The sequence below is a fragment of the Chenopodium quinoa genome, unplaced genomic scaffold (genome assembly GCF_001683475.1).
Source record: "Chenopodium quinoa cultivar QQ74 unplaced genomic scaffold, ASM168347v1, whole genome shotgun sequence".
Lineage (NCBI taxonomy): Eukaryota > Viridiplantae > Streptophyta > Magnoliopsida > Caryophyllales > Amaranthaceae > Chenopodium > Chenopodium quinoa.
The window spans coordinates 6,549,883-6,567,513 of NW_018742204.1; the positions used below are offsets into that span (position 1 = coordinate 6,549,883).

The 17,631-nt window shown below is 37.9% G+C and overlaps 1 protein-coding gene across 1 annotated transcript; it reads left to right on the top strand.

Annotated features, from left to right (window-relative positions):
* The first annotated feature begins 439 nt into the window (after positions 1 to 439).
* On the top strand, positions 440 to 826 carry LOC110719345 (pyruvate dehydrogenase E1 component subunit beta-2, chloroplastic). The gene has a single exon (XM_021898294.1). It carries the CDS (start codon positions 440 to 442, stop codon positions 824 to 826), a length of 387 nt encoding a protein of 128 aa, XP_021753986.1.
* Positions 827 to 17,631: the final 16,805 nt, after the last annotated feature.

Here is a 17,631-nt window from a genome sequence, read left to right on the forward strand (position 1 = left end):
CACAAAATCTTCTCTACACCTCTAGAATTACAATCGGCCTTGAAGCCTTGTACTCTCCATCTACCTTCAACCTTGCTGCTAACGAAATTATGAGCATGGACTATACATTAATAACTTAGACTACCTGATGCCAAATTAAATTCGCTGTTATATAGTTCAAAGATTGAAAATATACCAACTTGCACAAACGGAGACATTAACAACGTTTATCCTTCCGTGATGCCGACGTTATAACGTCACTTGCCTAGGTGTGCAATTTCGCTTGCCTACATGGCCACTTACTAATGTGACTCAGTTGCTGTGTAGGCTCAGTTGATGAGATGGCAAAATAGATTAACAAACTTTGTTGATCAAAGTGATAAACTGGGCAGCCCTCCTTTACAACCTTAAGGAGAGGATTCCTGATGAAGAATATGTTCTATCATTGGAAGAAGCAGAGATGGTAAGACCTGGGGAACATATAACAATCTTGACCTATTCCCATATGAGATACCATGTGATGCAGGCGGCCAAGACACTGGTCAACAAAGGGTATGACCCTGAGGTGATCGATATCCGCTCATTAAAGCCCTTTGATTTGCACACAATTGGAAACTCCATTAAGAAGACCCACAGAGTGCTGATTGTCGAAGAGTGCATGAGAACAGGTGCTATTGGTGCTAGTCTGACAGCTGCTATTAACGAAAACTTCAATGATTATTTGGATGCCCCGGTCGTATGTTTATCATCTCAAGATGTACCTACTCCCTATGCTGGGACTTTGGAAGAATGGACTGTAGTTCAACCTGCTCAAATTGTTACTGTAGTCGAGCAGCTGTGCAGCTAGGGAATCATTCAATGGAGCTTTCTATTCAACTTTGTTGTTTGCCAATGAAGAACTTATGCTTACGTCGTTTGTTGGAATTTTTGGAGTTTTGGCTATAGTTGGAATTGTTCTTGAAGATTAAATTTTGTAGGAATTTAATGTCTACAAGGAGACAGATTTGGTTTGTTTTTATCATGTTTCAGTTAATTCAAAGCTACTCCTTTCCAAAAGTATATTTCAAAATTTTTCTTCATATTTACCTCATTGATGGATACAGTAGTTCTATGATTCTATCATCCAGAGACACTCCGTTTGCTCTTTTGATGGCCGATTATCATTGGAGAAAGTTAACCACATTTGTTTTTTATTTATTTATTTTTTTTTTTTATCACGTCTTAAATGTGCTACATTGAGTGAATCAGGTTGCTTTGTCTCTTTTGTTCACCAAGGAGCCATGTCTAGTTTGTATATTGTATTACTCCGTAGTATGTAAGCTGATAAAACAATAAAAATACGTATCTCAATGTTTTTTTTCTTTTTTAAATCTTGCATAGTATAAATTTGAAGCTTGTCATGTCGTGATGAACCATTGTCCTAAAATTTGATTTCACATACTTCGATGCAATGGATGTAAAGTAGTCGCCTACTAGGATAAACATGGCGTCGGAGTTTGTGTGCACTGATAAACCTAGCTACAATACGACTCATAATACTTACTCAAAATCTAAAGAGTATTTTCGAGAGAAGAATGTTTCTAGTTTTGTATGTATGTATCCATTGGGAAAAAAAATAAAGTTCAATTAGTTTTTTAGTTAAGTACTTCCTTTGTTCTATTTTACTTGATCAGTTTTTTTATCACGTTTGTCAATAAACAAGTTTAACCATCAATAATTTTAATTCTCTATTGGTAAATATTATAAAAGTTATATAATGTTATACAGTACTACTTATTGAGAAAATTCTCCTTATATAATGAGGTTAGCGGTCAAAGGAGGGGTAATGAATAATGTAAAAGTCAAAGCGAGTCAAGTTAAAAAATCGGAGGAAGTACGATCAATAGCTAATACTCCCTCTGTCTCATAATACAATGCCTCCTTGAGTTTTTACGCGGGAATTAAAAAAGTTGTATATTCTGTAAAATTAATGATTAGAAAAGTTGACCCACAGCTACTTGTGGCCCGAGTACTGGAGCCTATTGATAAGTGCTCCATTTGTTGGAAGGTCTATGCCTGGGGTTACAGGTAATATTTCCTAGGGAAGAAGAGGGCTTAGAGATGTGGGTAACAAAATGGTCCAGGGTTACGTGTGGAAAATAGGGAATGGTGAGAAGGTTAAGATTGCAAATATGAAATGGGTGCAAGGGGCCGTTCCTGAGTTGAAGTCGAACCTTACCCTCAATGGGATAGGTCATGGTAGAGTTAAAGACCTTTTATTGAATAACCTAAGACAGTGGAATGCTGCTATTGTTCGTGAAAGGTTCGATTGGGAAACGGCTAAAAAAATTCTGGAAATGGAACTACCGTCAACAGATGAAAATGATCTTCCCTACTGGAATCATCATCCCTTGGGCAACTATACTGTCAAGTCTGGGTATGCTTTTCTAATGCGTAGTTTTTCTTTGCCACAGGTAACAGTGCAGGAGTACTCTTTCTTCAAACTCATTTGGCGGTTAAACATACCCCCTAAGTGGAGTTTATTCCTTTGGAAGCTGTATGTTTATGAATGGATTGGTTGTCAAGGGTAATCTTATTAAACGGGGGATCGACATCGAAAGTGATTGCGACTCTTGTGGAATGGGGAAGAGGATATTCAACATATCTTTAGGTTATGTTCTTTTGCGAAGTATGCTTGGCAGAATTGTGCCTTGCATATAAGCTCTGAAACTGATGAATCTACTCCGTTGAGACACTAGATTCAGCAACATATCCTGCTTTATCATAGCGAGGATGGAATACATAGTAACCGGATTCATACCTTTGTGGGGGTCTTGTGGAGTCTGTGGTTAACAAGGAATGGGAGAGTTTTTAGAAATGAATGGGGTTATTTGGCTGATTACTATAGACACTTCAACCTCACAATGAAGAGTCTCGAAGTGTTCCTTAAGCCAAAAGTAACTTTCCCTGGGGTCCTTCGCAACAGGGACAGTATGGGGGACCATCCTCCGGGATTTAGTAGGATCAACATCGGGAGAAGTGCGGTTCTTCCTGATAGCCCTCTTCAGGGACATATTGAGGCAATTATTATGGATGGATCGTGGAAAAAGAGCAATGGCCACGCGGGTTTAGGATGGGCATACTCTACGGATGCAGTCAACTACTTGGATGGAGGAGGGGAGTTTGGTACGGCTCTTTCGGCTCTACATGCGGAACTGTTAGCTTGCCTAAAAGTTATCAAATGGGCACGCTTAAAAGGATATCAACGTATTACCATTTTCACAGATTCTATAGCTCTTATCCTCCTTTTGCAATGTCCTAATCAAAGAGAGGTGAGACGTCTTTGGAGTATTGGGGAGTTAATTACGGAAGGGGCATCTTCGGATATGTGCACTATTTGGAAAGTAAGCAGGGAACAACTCACTAAAGCGCACGATATCGCAAGACGGTGTAGGATTAATCTAGTTAGTTTCTCGTTGTAGTTTCTGTTTAGTTGCTTTTGTCAAAAAAAAAATTAGAAAAATATATGTGCATGTGGGGTTAGAGAGAGATAGAAAAAAAGAAAATGTAATTGAGAATAATTGAAGAGATGGAGAGAGAAAGTATTGAAAATTGATATTAAAACTTAAAAGTACAAAAAAGAAAAGGTAAAAAGATGACAACTCATCAAAAGAGGGTAATAACGTCAAAAAGTACAACCTTTAAATATAAAGAGGTATTGTATTTTGGTTTACGCAAAAAGAAAAAGCGGCATTATATTATGAGATGGAGGGAGTAATATAGTAATTAACGTTGATATTATAACAATCCACGTGGGTGCTTTTTATAATAATGTTTTTTCTCTCCTAACTATTATTAATATCATTTTTTTAAAATTTTTTTTTTGCTTTTTCCTATTCCTATTGAATAAAAATAACTAGTTCAAGCATGTGGGATGTAGGGTTTACTTGTATTTTTTACAACTTAAATTTTTTTTGTATGTTTGTGTTAAAATTTGTTAATTTATTTACTTGTTATACGAAGTATATCATATTATCCTTTATTATTTCTAATATCATTATTTTAAAATAAATTGTGATTTTTCACTCATTCGTTATTCTACCTCCGTTTCTTTTTAGTGGACACGTATTCCTTTTTAGGAAGTTTTTTTTAGTTGACACGTTTTCTTTTGGAGTAAATTTTTTACCTTGCATTTACAAGCTACCCCACTTGTTTTTTTTCACTCTCTCACTCTCTCTCCTCTCCTTAATATATGCGTTTAAATCGGACACGTGAACTAAATAGAAACGGAGGAAGTATATTTATATGAAATTTTTAATATCAAAAGATAATATTTTACATCTAATTAATAAAATTATAAAAAGTTTTTTTAATCTAATTTAAAACTGTTTTTAATTTCAATGATTTTTTCTTATTTTTTGTATCTAATTTAAAACTTTTTTTTTATTGAATGTTGATTTTCTTTTGGTAAAAAACCCATGTTACATAGCCCAATCAGAATGGAACATGTGTCATCCAAAACATGTCCAATAAGGACCTGTAGACACCTAAAAATGTCTCCCTTAAACCAAACCCGATGATGAACAACCATTCACCGCCATTATTGGTCGGGTTGAGTATTTAATCTTTAGAGTGCTTAAATTTATATTTCCATTTCATAAACCAACCCAATTCCTAGCCCATTTCCCCAAACCATAACTTATTTTCCTCTTTTTCGTGCCTTTAAACCTAAAATAATTCATTTTGTGTCCTTTAAAATCATTCATTTCGTGTCATTTTTATTAAAACATTTAGTTCATTTTATTTTGGTCCATAATATGGGTCCAATGATTGAATATTTGGATTGGGCTTTAAAAGAATTTTCCAACGATATATCATAAGCGCAAATCCGAGTTATAACGAATAAGTTATGGCCAAAATATTAAACTGAGCCCAAATCGAACCTAAGCCCACCTTGCCTACGATCAAATGATCATGTGAAGGGTCCAAAGGACTTATTACCATTCCTAAACCAATTGGGATTAATTGAAAGCTTCTATTAGTTTCTAAAACATCTTAATTATCCTTTTAGAAAAGAGAAAATTAAAGAGTTTGAAATTGAATAAAACTTATCTTTTTGAAAACCCTAATTCTATTCGAATTGAAAGACGTTCAAAGATAGGCAGATATTTTTTTCGTGCCTCATAGTTTTATCCAAATCTTAAATAACGGAAAAGATATGAATGAAATATCAAACTCTATCCAAAACTGACACCGTCCTACAATTTCAGCCTTATATTTTATTCTACAAAATATTTTAACCTTATTTCAATTGAGTTAGAAAGTAGACTTCAACAGCTTTCTAACAACATATTATTTATCTTATTCCGATTTCTGGATCAAAATATATGATAAAAACAAAAACCGCAAAAACTGTTGTCTATCGCAAGAGTTTTATTCCGATTCGAATTCTATCTTTTCTTAATTCTTCGGCCCTTTTTTTTCTGTATAAATAGAGGCCATATCTCCCATTTTTCAATTATCAACAATCTTGATCACAATTCTTTTCTCCCTCTTTAGCCTAAATACTAGCCACCCTATTCTCTCAAAATACTTACCCTAAACACTCCAAGGAGTCCATACAATACCAAAAGTTCTATACTTAAACCAAGGCGTGAAAGGTATAATTAACTGAGAGTTTGGACCAAATCAACTCTACATTTATTTAATTTAATTTTTATTTGATTTATATTTATATTGAAGTTACTAACAATTTATTCATGATGTAGCAATTCAAGGAAACGCGGAAAGTGAGTAATTAATCACTTGATTACTCTTATTTTTATTCTTATTGCTAGTATCATGATTAGGTTTATTATTATTATTTGATTTGACTAACAATTTATTGTTGAATTGCTTCAAGTATTAATGTTTATTATATTATTATTTAATCACCATATTGCATATTTAAAAGGAATATGTAATTGAAAATCATGCCTAATAAGATAATTTGGACAACCGGTTTAGGTTCCTTTTTAATCTTGTTGTTTAATCAAGTGATCACGATATTTTAGAATTATATTTTACATTAATATTAAATCAATTTAGCATAATAATAGTTTAGAGCAAATTGAATCTTTATTTGTATGCCTTTGAGATTGCAGGAATCACTTTTCATCATAAGAATTGAGTAGAGGCCAATACGGGCAAATGTGACTCTATGACTCACTTCGTACCATTATCCCCGATCCTGCTTTCGTGGTTCCGAACCATACGGAGTTAGTTATCTCATGGATTATGAATGGGGTGTAACCTTCACGGGTCAATCGTTTTTTCCTTTTGTTGTCCCTTTATTCGTGGTTGCCTTAAATCATCCGTGAACGGTTTACAAGTTCCTTAAAAACTTATTGGCAGCTCCCTACTTTATTTGTCCCTAATCGTATACGTCAATTCCCAATTCCTAAGAGTGCCAAGCATATTCACACATGCTTTAACGCAAGCGCACTTCAAACGACGCCTACATGACCACTTACCAGTTAACACGTGGCATTCCCAATCAGCAAGGAAAAAGGTGGCCTTTAGGGTCCGGTTCCTGAGAAAGCCGTAAAACAGCACAGCTCACCAAATCTAGGTCAGAGTGACCTAAGATAGGACACATTTTTTAATGAATCTAGAAATAGGGAGATTTCCCCCATCTCTAGGGCACGTTTATTTATTACAACAATTAATTATTTCACATAAGAGAAAACACCTGATCTCGGAATTCGAGAATATCTCAATTTACCGTTTCTGCACTTTTTACATTCTCCGTACACATTCTAACGTGACCGTTAGAGGCTGAGCTCTCGCCACCCAGAGTCATTTTTGTTTTGCAGGTACAGGCGCCCGGAATACAATATTGGTGACGTAACTCTCCCAAGGGACACTGAACACCTCGAAACATTTGGCACTGTTTGTGGGGAGAGTACCTCTAAGATAGTTTCTCAAGAACCTGTGTCAATTGTTAATGATAAGAAGCCTACAACTGAACCAGAGGTCCACATGGACCATGATACTAATACGACTTTGAAGTCAAAACGTATGTAGCCATTGATGGGTCACTCAGAACAAGACGTGTCCGTGCAAAAGATAAAAAGGAACGAGGGATTATCATGTAGGTCCGATTAGGTCATCTAGACAACCATTTGGCAATCCCCAGACTATAGAAGGAACTGCCTTGTCACTCAAGATGAAATTATGAAATTCATGACAAGTTTCAAGGGGGAGATGGTTCTGATCAACAAGAGGACGGATGGATCCAACATGGTTCAGTCGGCCAAGAAGTCTTCTATACCCCTAGTATCAAGGAGAAGGATCGGACCTTGATAGAGTGAACTAAATTTCGCTTGCCCGAGATGGGAAAGAGGATGACCATTTGACAAGTTCAGCCGGATGGCACCAAGAATAAGTTTTCTGATTCTCACCTTTACATAGAGTAAAAGAAAAAAATCAACAATTGTCTGAATTGACTTCAACGTCGAGTTTCCCAGACAACTTCAACAATACCTCGATAAGGTATTCTCAATCTGTACATGAAAGTCAATCAGGTGGTCCATCTATCTATACTGGCCCTTGTGTTATGGGCTTGACTCAGTATGTGCCCCAAAATCGTACATGCCGTATGACCTACCTTACATGCAATGGGCTCTCTTTGGGGGTTAGGTGGCATATAATGTCCAGCCTTTAGACTGGAAGCTCCTTCTGCTAAAACTTGGGAACAACCTTTTGCGTTCTCCAGGGAAATAACCGAGGCGATACAGCCAGCCAAGGTTAAAAATGTGTTGGTAGGTACTTATGATGGTACCACCGACCCTAAAGACCACCTCATGGCTTACACAAACATCATGTACTTGCAGGGGTTGGATGATGCCACCTGGTGCAGATGCTTCCCGCCCACATTAAAGGCAAATCGCCCAATAATGGTTCGAAAATTTTCTAGACGAATGCATCAATAGCTTCAAGATGCTTGGGTTCTTGTTTGCTTCTAACATCTCTATGAATATCCCCACCAAGAAAACAAGTCTTAACTTGGGTGCGGTACAACAGGGGGATAGAGAAGGGCTTCGACCGTACATCAGGCGGTTTAATCTAGTAAGAATCAAGATTCAAGGATTGTCTCACAATGTGGCTTATAAAGACTATTTTAATGGTTTGAAGGACGGGTCAACTTTCAAGTCTGACCTCGTCATGAGGGTTGCCACTCTTCATCAAGAAGAGATGATGGAGGCGGAAGCCTATATACAGACGATCAAGCTCTGCTCCACTAGCAAGCAGTCAAACTCTAAGAAGTTTGACAAACTAAAAGTGAGCCATCAAGCTTAACCGGCTCGGAAGGCTGAAGAGAGAAAAGGAGAAAAGAAATTTAGGTAGTTGATGATTCTAATCAGCCAACCTAGATGAAAAAGAAAGAGTTTAAATTGTATGTTCCACGGTACGAGTTTAACAAAGAATGCTACTCCATCCTCATGGAGATAAAAGACTGAATTACCATTGAGAAGCCCGTTGCAATGAAAGGTTCCGCCCAGAATCGGAACAAAAACAAGTACTGCCACTTCCATGAGGATATTAGCTACGACACCAACGACTTCCATAGCCTTAAGTGGTTGTTGGACCGTTTGGCTGATAAGGGGGTGTTGAGGTCATACATCCTCAAGTCCAAGGTGACCCTAAAGACAAACCCAGAGCTGTCATAAAAAAGACTACCCAACCTACTAGTAGTTTAGACACTTACAAATAGCCTATCTACACAATAGCAGGTGGCTTTACTAGAGGGGGCCTTACAATGAAGGGCACCAAGGACCATGTTAGACGGCTTGATGTTAGTTATGTCAGTGAAGGCCAGGCGTCCACTGACACATTCCCTGAGGCCATCATTACTGAAAAGGACAAGGGTAAGGTCCGTCGACCACATGGCGACCCCATAGTATTTAAGTACAAGGTGGCCAACTAGATGGTCGACCGGATACTCATTGACAATAAAATTGAAGCTCGTCTGACATCATTGATATGTCCATTTTATATAGTGTTTTACCCCCTTCTCTTGGTCATAATTAGTAGTGTTTTTAGCTCTTTATGAGACACTTTTATTACTAATTGGTGCTTTCTAGTGTTTTCATATATTTGGTTGACTTTTGTAGGGATTTTCACTTTTGGAGCATTTTCCCAAGATATTATGGAGTATCTACGAGCATTGGAGGAGCACGACAAGTTTTTATAGCCCAGGACCAGTTAGAGTCATCGAACCGGTGATTAAGGGCTTACCATTTGAGATTCCGTGGCAATTGGACCGAGTATTCAAGACCCAAGGAGGATATTTGGTTTGGGTCGGAATTACGAGCCCAAACAAGGAGTCCATTGTAGCCCAAGAGTGCCGCCCGACCAAGAGAGATTCCGCCCGAAGGCAGCCTACCGGGCGGGGCAGAGTAAATGTAGCAGCAGCTAACTCCCGGACTCGCACCCGGCCAGGCGCGAGAGATGCACTTGATAGCAAAAAGGGGCGCCCGATCGGGCGGTGCCTCGCCCAATTCGGCGCGTGTCAGCATTAGGAGATTTTAAGCGTCGTTAAGTTTGTTTTAGTTTAGCATTTTTGCTTAATATAAATACTTTTTCGTTAAGCAAGATTAGTATCTCTTGTTACTCTTTCTTTATTCTTCTCTTAGACTTTCTCTCTCTACTTAGCTTATTTTCTCTCTCCACACTTTATGCTTTGTTCTTTACTCAACTCTTAATTCCGATTGCTTTGGTAACGATTTCTTTTCTCTTAATCTCAATTATTTATTTTATTCCTTAGATCATGTCTTATTTTATTGCTTTGATTAGTTTAGATTTAATTATGTGTGAGTAGTTTTCTTTCTAGGGTTACCAAATAATTTATTGGTTAGTAGTTTAGTTATCCTTCGATTATAATATATTGGTTACCTAATAATTTAGATTGCTTTAATTAATTAGGAATAGAAAGACCAGTTTCCCTGTGGATTCGACCCTACTTCCCTATTTGCATTAGTTAGAGGATTTAGGAATTACTTTTGATTAGGTGATACGACTTTACCCTGTCAAAATTTGGCGCCGTTGCCGAGGAAACGATTTTATTTTTTTACTTCATATTGTTTTTTGTAGTCTAGGTTATTTCTTTTTGTCTTAGAGAACGTTAGTTTTTTAGGCAAGTCTTATATTTGCTTTTAGTTCTTTGTTTATGCCCAGGTGTTCCAGATCAGGTTATATCCCATTCGATCCTGAGATCGAACGATCCATCCATAGACAAAAGAATTTTTACAAACAAATCTTGGCGGGTTCTGGTGATAATAATAATCGCCGAGATCCTCCAACTGATTCTAGCGATTTAAAGATACCTTCAAATCAAAAATCAGAGATGGCGGTACCTAAGAAGCTCAGTGATTATTTGCAGCCAAAGCTTACAGATTTTCCACACCTTACTCCCACTCCAGCTCTTAATGGGGTACAATTCGAGATTAAAACCCAATTCATCACAATGATAGAAAGGAAGCAATTTAGTGGAGCTAAGGGTGAAGACCCAAATCTTCATATTGCATACTATTGTTAGTATTATAATACCATCAGGCAAGCTGGGGTCACACAAGACCAAATCAGGGAGATTCTCTTTCCTTTCTCTCTATGGTGGAAAAGCCAAATTATGGTTTAATGGATTAAATAGATTTGCACTTGGTATAACTAACTAGGAGACTCTTATTTAAAATTTTTATAATAAATATTATCCCGTAGAGAGAACAGTTGTACTAAGGAGTGATAATCAAAATATTGCCCAAGAAGCCGATGAAACTCTATATGAGGCTTGGGAGAGGTTCAAGGATCTACAGAGAGAATGCCCCCACCATAATCTGGCACAATGGCAGTTGATCCAAGCCTTTTACAATGGGATTGGAAATTCATCTAGAAGAATATTAGATTCTGCAGCTAGTTGGAGGTTTATGAACCTTAATGTTGATGATGCAGGTCAAGTTATTGAATATATGACAATTCATAATTCCCAATATGGGAAACCCAGAGGCTTTGCTAACTAAGGGAAAAATAGTGTCAACTCTGTATCCCTTTTACAAGCTCAATTAACCTCTATTTGCTAGAAATTAGATAATCTTAGTACTGCAAATGTAGCTAATGTTTATGCAATTAATAATAATAATGCTAATGAGGCTTTTTGTAAAAATTGTGGAAATGTAGGTAATTGGGAGCAAGATTGCAGGAGTTCCGTGGAGCAAGTCAATGCCTTTTAAGCTTATAGGCAGAATGACCCATACTCCAAAACCTACAATCTTGGGTACTGGAATCATCCATATCTTTCCTACCGGAGTACCAACTTTCAAAATCCGCCACCTCAACAAGAATCACAGGCGCCACAGCAAACTCAGCAGAAATATTACCACCCCAATGCTGGCCAAAAGAACCAACCACAACAATGATAAGCTCAAGTCGTATTCACCTAATCAAAAATAAAACCTAAATCCACTTACTATTTAGATAGGGAAGAAGGGTTGAACCACAAGGAAACAAGTCAATTTATTCCTAATTAATTAAAAACAATCTAAATTATCAAGTAACCAAATTGTTGTAAAAAGGTAATTAAACTACTAAAAGGTAAGAGTAGGAATGGAATAAAATAGGAGGTAAATCAATGAAGGAAAAACCTAGGGCATAAGTTCACCAATAAACAATATTCCAGGGTAAATCATAATAAGCAATCATCAATGCATCAATTAATCAGATTATAAAGAGCTTTCGCTACGTATTACAATCACAGAGTTAATTTACCGGTATTAAATCTCATCTCTCGAATCTCGACTTAACCATTTATAAATTAGTCTGCCTATTGAAACTAAGCCTAAACATCAATTCTCATCTCTCGAATCTCGAATCAACATTGCTAAACTCATACAATTAAATCTGGCCAAACCTAATTGCATAGCATTAAATGAATCAATAGGAAAATAATCAAGCATTGATAATCAACAATCACAAATTACCCCTTCATATTATATATTAGATCCCCATAAACCCTAGAAATAAAACTACTCACACATATTTAAATCTAAACTAATCAAAACAATAAAATGAGACATGATGAAAGAGAAGAAATTGTTAGCAAAAGAAATCTGGATTAAGGAATGGAATTAAGAACAAAGTTGAGAGAAGTTTAGAGAGAGAAAATATTCTAAGTAGAGAGAGAAAGTCTAAAAGAGAAGCTAATAAAAAATTACGTAGAAAAATCATACTTAAACATCCCTAAAACAAATCCTAATTGAAAACTAAAATCTCGGCAATCAGATAACTCCAAAAACACGCGCCCGATCGGGCCCGCCTTTTTCTTCAGGGTCCTCCTGGGAAGCCGCGCCCGATCGAGCAAATACTCACCCGATCGGGCGCGCCTTTTTGCTGGTGCTCTTTTCTTCGAGGCTTGGACTTCGATTGGGCTTGATTCTTTGGCCGAATCCGGATTTCCTCTTCAGGTCTTGAATACTCGGTCCAAATGTCCCGGAATCACACACCGAGCCCTTAATCACCGACTCTAACCGGTCTTGGGCTTTAAAGATGGTCGTGTCCTCCTAATGCTCGTAGTTTCTCCATGAAAAACCCGGAAAACGCTCCAAATGTGCAATTTCCTACAAAACTCAAGCAAAACTACAAAAACACTAGAAAACACAAATTAGTAATAAAAGTGGCTCTAAAGAGCCAAAAAAATTACTAATTATGACCAAGGGACAGGGGTAAAACACTATATAAATTGGACACATCAAACTCCCCCAAGCAAAACCTTTGCTTGTCCCTAAGCAAAGAGCTCTTCAATGAACGTATAATACATGCTTCATCCAAAGTAAACAAAATCAAGCACAAACGATTCAAGGCAAATCTAATGAACATGCTTCAATGTCAATCAATCTCATTGATCTAATCATTCTTCCTCCCCAACAATTGTCAAGTAGAGAAAACCACATGAGCATATAGAATTCAAGACTAGTGCTTACACACTCAACCCTCATTTATGTGGCGAGTAAAAGATGTACTCGATCACTCTCCAACCAACCCCTTTATATGTGAACGATGCCCTCCCAACTCACACTCTTGTGTGTTTAAAAAGATGTACGCTCAACCTACTAGTCGACTCGAAATATGTCAAATCATAACTTGCATTGATAAACAACACTTTCACATTCATACAACTCTTATGCACAAAGGTCGGAAGGTCTTTAAAGCTTGTAATGTAAGGCTAGGGTAATGGGTAGGATAAATTTAGGAAAATGTGAGAGAAAAGCCATGCTTAAGGGAGTCATATCCTAATAAAACCCAAGGTCAAAAACAGATGACTAAAACATCTCTAATCACAACTTAGCTCCACAAAAATTCACCTAGCAATCCCATACTTAACAACAATCCCAACACTTACATATTCTCTCACAAAGTATGATAATAAGAAATAGAGTAAATTAAAACAAACTTTGAACTACTTTTTTTTTCCTCTTTTCTTTTTTTTTCAAACTTGAATTTTTTTTCTTCTTTTGATTTTTTTTTTTTTGTGCAACCTTCACATAAAATATTTTAACATTTGAAACAAATTTTTTTTCTTTGCTCTATTTTTTTTCTTTTTATCTCACATTGGAAAATTTTAACTTTGAAAGACAAAACATCAATATTTTTCCAATCACAATATTAAAAGAACAATCACTCTTCTTTTATTCCCACATTGTGCAAATAGAGTGCACACCACAACTCCCTCACCTCACCAGCTAATAGCTCCCCAAAGCCAAGCTTAGGACTAGTAACCAATGGGACTCATATAGGCTTGTAATGTGGCTAAACAATAAATGAAAAGGCCATAAGCAACAACATGGGTTGCAAGAAAAGAACAAATGTATCTAATATCGTCTGAAAGCTACCTAAGAGAACAAATGCCTTCATCCTCCTCAATGTGCATAATATCGAGCCATACAAAAATTACTAATAGTTTCAAACCAATACTCAAATTCCATGACATACCAGGAACTATCACATAATTCCTAACCAAACCAACTAGTCAAGCACTATATTCACAAATAGTTGGCAAAATTGACGCATGTTTAGGCATCCAAACAATTAAACTTCAAATCATGATCAACAAATTCACAAAGCTCATTATCATATACCAAGAATCAAAACAATATTTTCCAAGTATGGGACACAGGGAAGCATGATTTACAATTCATTGGAACGTATTTCTGAATTTTTTTTATATTTTTCAATTTTTTTTGTATTTTTTCATAAAGGAAAGCAATAAAAACTACACTAGAAAGCAATAAAATCTATACTAGAAAGCAATAAATAGAGAAAACGGAGAAAGAGTTACCATATGTACAAGATATCTCCCCCCAAGCCAAATCAAGCAATGCCCTCATTGACTTCAAAAGGAGCATCGACCCCATAACCATGGACTGAAGAGTAGTCCACATAAGTACCAAAAGCTCCTGAGGTCGAATACCCTCCTTGGGGGTATTGGAACCAATCAGGAACTAATGCCTCAGGGGGGATAGCCCCTCGGCGTGCATAATCGTCATACATGGGGTATAAACCCCTCCCGAGGTTCCTCTCAACATGGCCTACCCTCCTATATTAAGTGCCTAACCTAGAGTCTAGGTTGATGCCCTCCACTCTCCCTTGCCCTCTCTCTATACGGTCTAGTTGGCTCCTAAAAGCCGAAAAGTCATAAGGGGTATGGGGGTCGATGTTATAATCGATGGAGGAGGTGGGTTATGCCATAGGTGTAGGGTTGGGGTGGTGGTTGGTATTGAGGTGAATGGTGTTGGGGTGAATGGTGGGGTTGTGGTGAAAGGTGAGGCTCTTGAACCTCACCTTCATCGTTTAACTCAAAAGTGTAGGAAGGCTTCCCCTTCTCAAATTTGGTCAAGGCGGGATTGGGTAGTTTGAAAGCTTGGTCTCTCCTACCCGATTCCCAGTGGACTATCCACCACATCTCACCTCTCATAGGTTGCACCCAGTTAAGGCCCCCTAAGTATGCTAGGTCCATGAGGGTAGAACCCTCCACTTTCCTATGCCCGGTCGGGTTCCATCCTAGGTGTTTCACTGCTATATGGGTCACCAACCCCCCAAAATAGATAGGCGCTAGACCCACCCCCCTCGGCCGCATTGGCCGCCCTTTGAAAATGTTGGGCTATCCTATGTGGTATGTTCAGTTTTTCAGCATTAGGGATCATACAGGAAGCAAACAATTCAAGTTCATCCCTCCTAACGTTTGCCGATTCATGCCTTCCAAAGATTGTGAGGTCGGCAAACCTGTGCCTAAACTTTGGGATGGGATGTTGAATCCACGTCCCTTTGGCATGTTGGAGGTTAAGTAAACCTTTCCCGGTGAGACTTTTATAGACCATAGCAATGTGGTCTTGGGAGGGTTCAATAGGTTTGTCCGATTTAAGCTCAAACAATTTACCAAATTCTTTTAAAGTTAAACACACATCCTTGTTTAGCAATCGGAATTGGACATGAGTGATTAAAGCATAAGTTTTAATAACATTGAAGCTAGAAACAAATTCTAATGTCAAATAATCATAGGTATCATAATGCATTTGGAAAAATCCACTCATTCTTATACCATTAAACAATTTCTCTGCCGGTTTATCAATTCCTAGCTTAGACAAAGTAGGATGATGTACAAATCGAGTAGAAATTACCTGCCTCTGGATGAGGTTAAGCATCCTTGCTCGTTGTTCGGTTGAGATGATGACAACTTCCTCCAATCCCTGTATTTGAAGCTCCGAGTCGACCATAGGTTGTTGTTGCCTCGAACCTTCACCTCTTTGTTGTCTTGATCTCTTTGAAGCCATTTTATGTGAAAAAGGTAGTATTTGAAGCTTTCTCTCTCTAAGGGTTTAGAGAAATCTTGAGAGAAAGTGGTAGAAATTTAGTGGAGAATGTAGAGAAAGGTGTAAGGATGAAGAATATGTGAAATTTTTTGAGTTTTGATGGATGAATTTGAGGAGATCTTGAAAGGAAAGTGAGTTTGAATGTTTGAAAATGGAGGTTCTAGAGAGAGAAAGTGTGAATGAAGAAAAAGAAGTAAGAAAGAAAAATAAAAGAAAGGAGGAGAAAAGAAATATAAGCCGGCCTAAGAAATAGGCGCGCCCGATCGGGCGAACATATGTATTCCAGAATTGTTAAGTGCGCGCCCGATCGGGCGTGAACTCAAACAAAATTTTTGCCTTTTTGCTCGCCCGATCGGGCGAGCTTCGCCTGACATTTCTTTTTATGTCATTCGATTTATCCAAAAACCCGCTCGATTGGGCGAATTAAAGCTCCGATAAAATCCAAATTGCACGCCTGATCGCGACTCCTTGCCCGATAGGGCACTTTTTGCTTGATTTTTGACCCCTAGGTGTGCGCGTGATCGGGCCCGTACCTAAATCGGATGGTTCTTTTTCTTCAAAATTTTTCTCTTTAAAACTCCTTACTTTATGATCTAATACCTGTACAAAAACACTTATGAAAGGTAAGATTGCACTCTCGTCACCTCTCTCTAAAAAATAAAAAATAAAATAAAGGAAAAACTAGTCAAGAAAGCAAGAAATACGAGTTGCCTCCCGCAAAGCGCTGCTTTATCTAGATCCCTCACGACCCTCTTACCACATTGAAGCTCAAAATGAACCGGAACCGCTTAGGTGAGGTAGTTCAACTGCACCAATTGTAGCCCCCTCATGATATGGTTTGAGTCTTTGGCCATCAACCTTGAACTCGTTACCATGTTCATCGAATACCTCCACAGAACCAAAAATTTTAGCCCTTTTGACAGTAAAATGACCTGACCACCTTGACTTCAACTTTCCTGGGAATAGTTTAAGTTTAGAGTTGAACAACAACACTTTATCACCTTCTTTGAATTCTCTCGGAAGGATCATCTTGTCATGCTATCTCTTTGTCTTCTCCTTGTAGACACGAGCACTATCATAGGCCGCCAACCTAAACTCATCGAGTTGGTTAAGTTGAAGTAACCTCTTTTCTCCCGCTAATTTGGCATCAAAATTGAGCTCCTTAATAGCCCAATATGCCTTGTATTCTAATTCCACCGGAAGATGACATGCTTTACCGTACACGAGTCTATATGGTGTAGTGGCTATTGGGGTCTTAAAAGCAATTATGTATGCCCAAAGGGTGTCATCCAACTTATCGCTCCAATCCTTCCTTGATTTTTCCACCACCTTCTCTAGAATGGCCTTGATCTCACGGTTGGAAACTTCAACTTGGCCACTAGTTTGGGGATGGTAGGCTATGGTATACACCATACTTTTTGAGGAGGGTGTCTAGCTTCCGCTCATGAAAGTGAGATCCTCCATCACTGATTATAGCTCTAGGCACTCCAAATCTTGGAAAGATAGTCTTCTTGAAAAGTCTGTGGACCACCTTGGCATCATTAGTAGGATTAGCAATGGCCTCAACCCACTTGGATACATAATCGACGGCGACAAGTATATAGCGGTTCCCGTTTGAAGAAAAGAACAGTCCCATGTAATCAACACCCCAAACGTCAAAAATTTCAACTTCTAAGATTCTAGTTTGAGGCATCTCATGCCTCCGCGAGATGTTGCCAATCCTCTAGCAAGAGTCACAAGCCTGCACAAAAATGTTAGCATCCTTAAACATAGT

Excerpts from the sequence above, each read along its gene's own strand:
- LOC110719345 (XM_021898294.1), top strand. The coding sequence starts at position 440 with ATGGTAAGACCTGGGGAACATATAACAATCTTGACCTATTCCCATATG.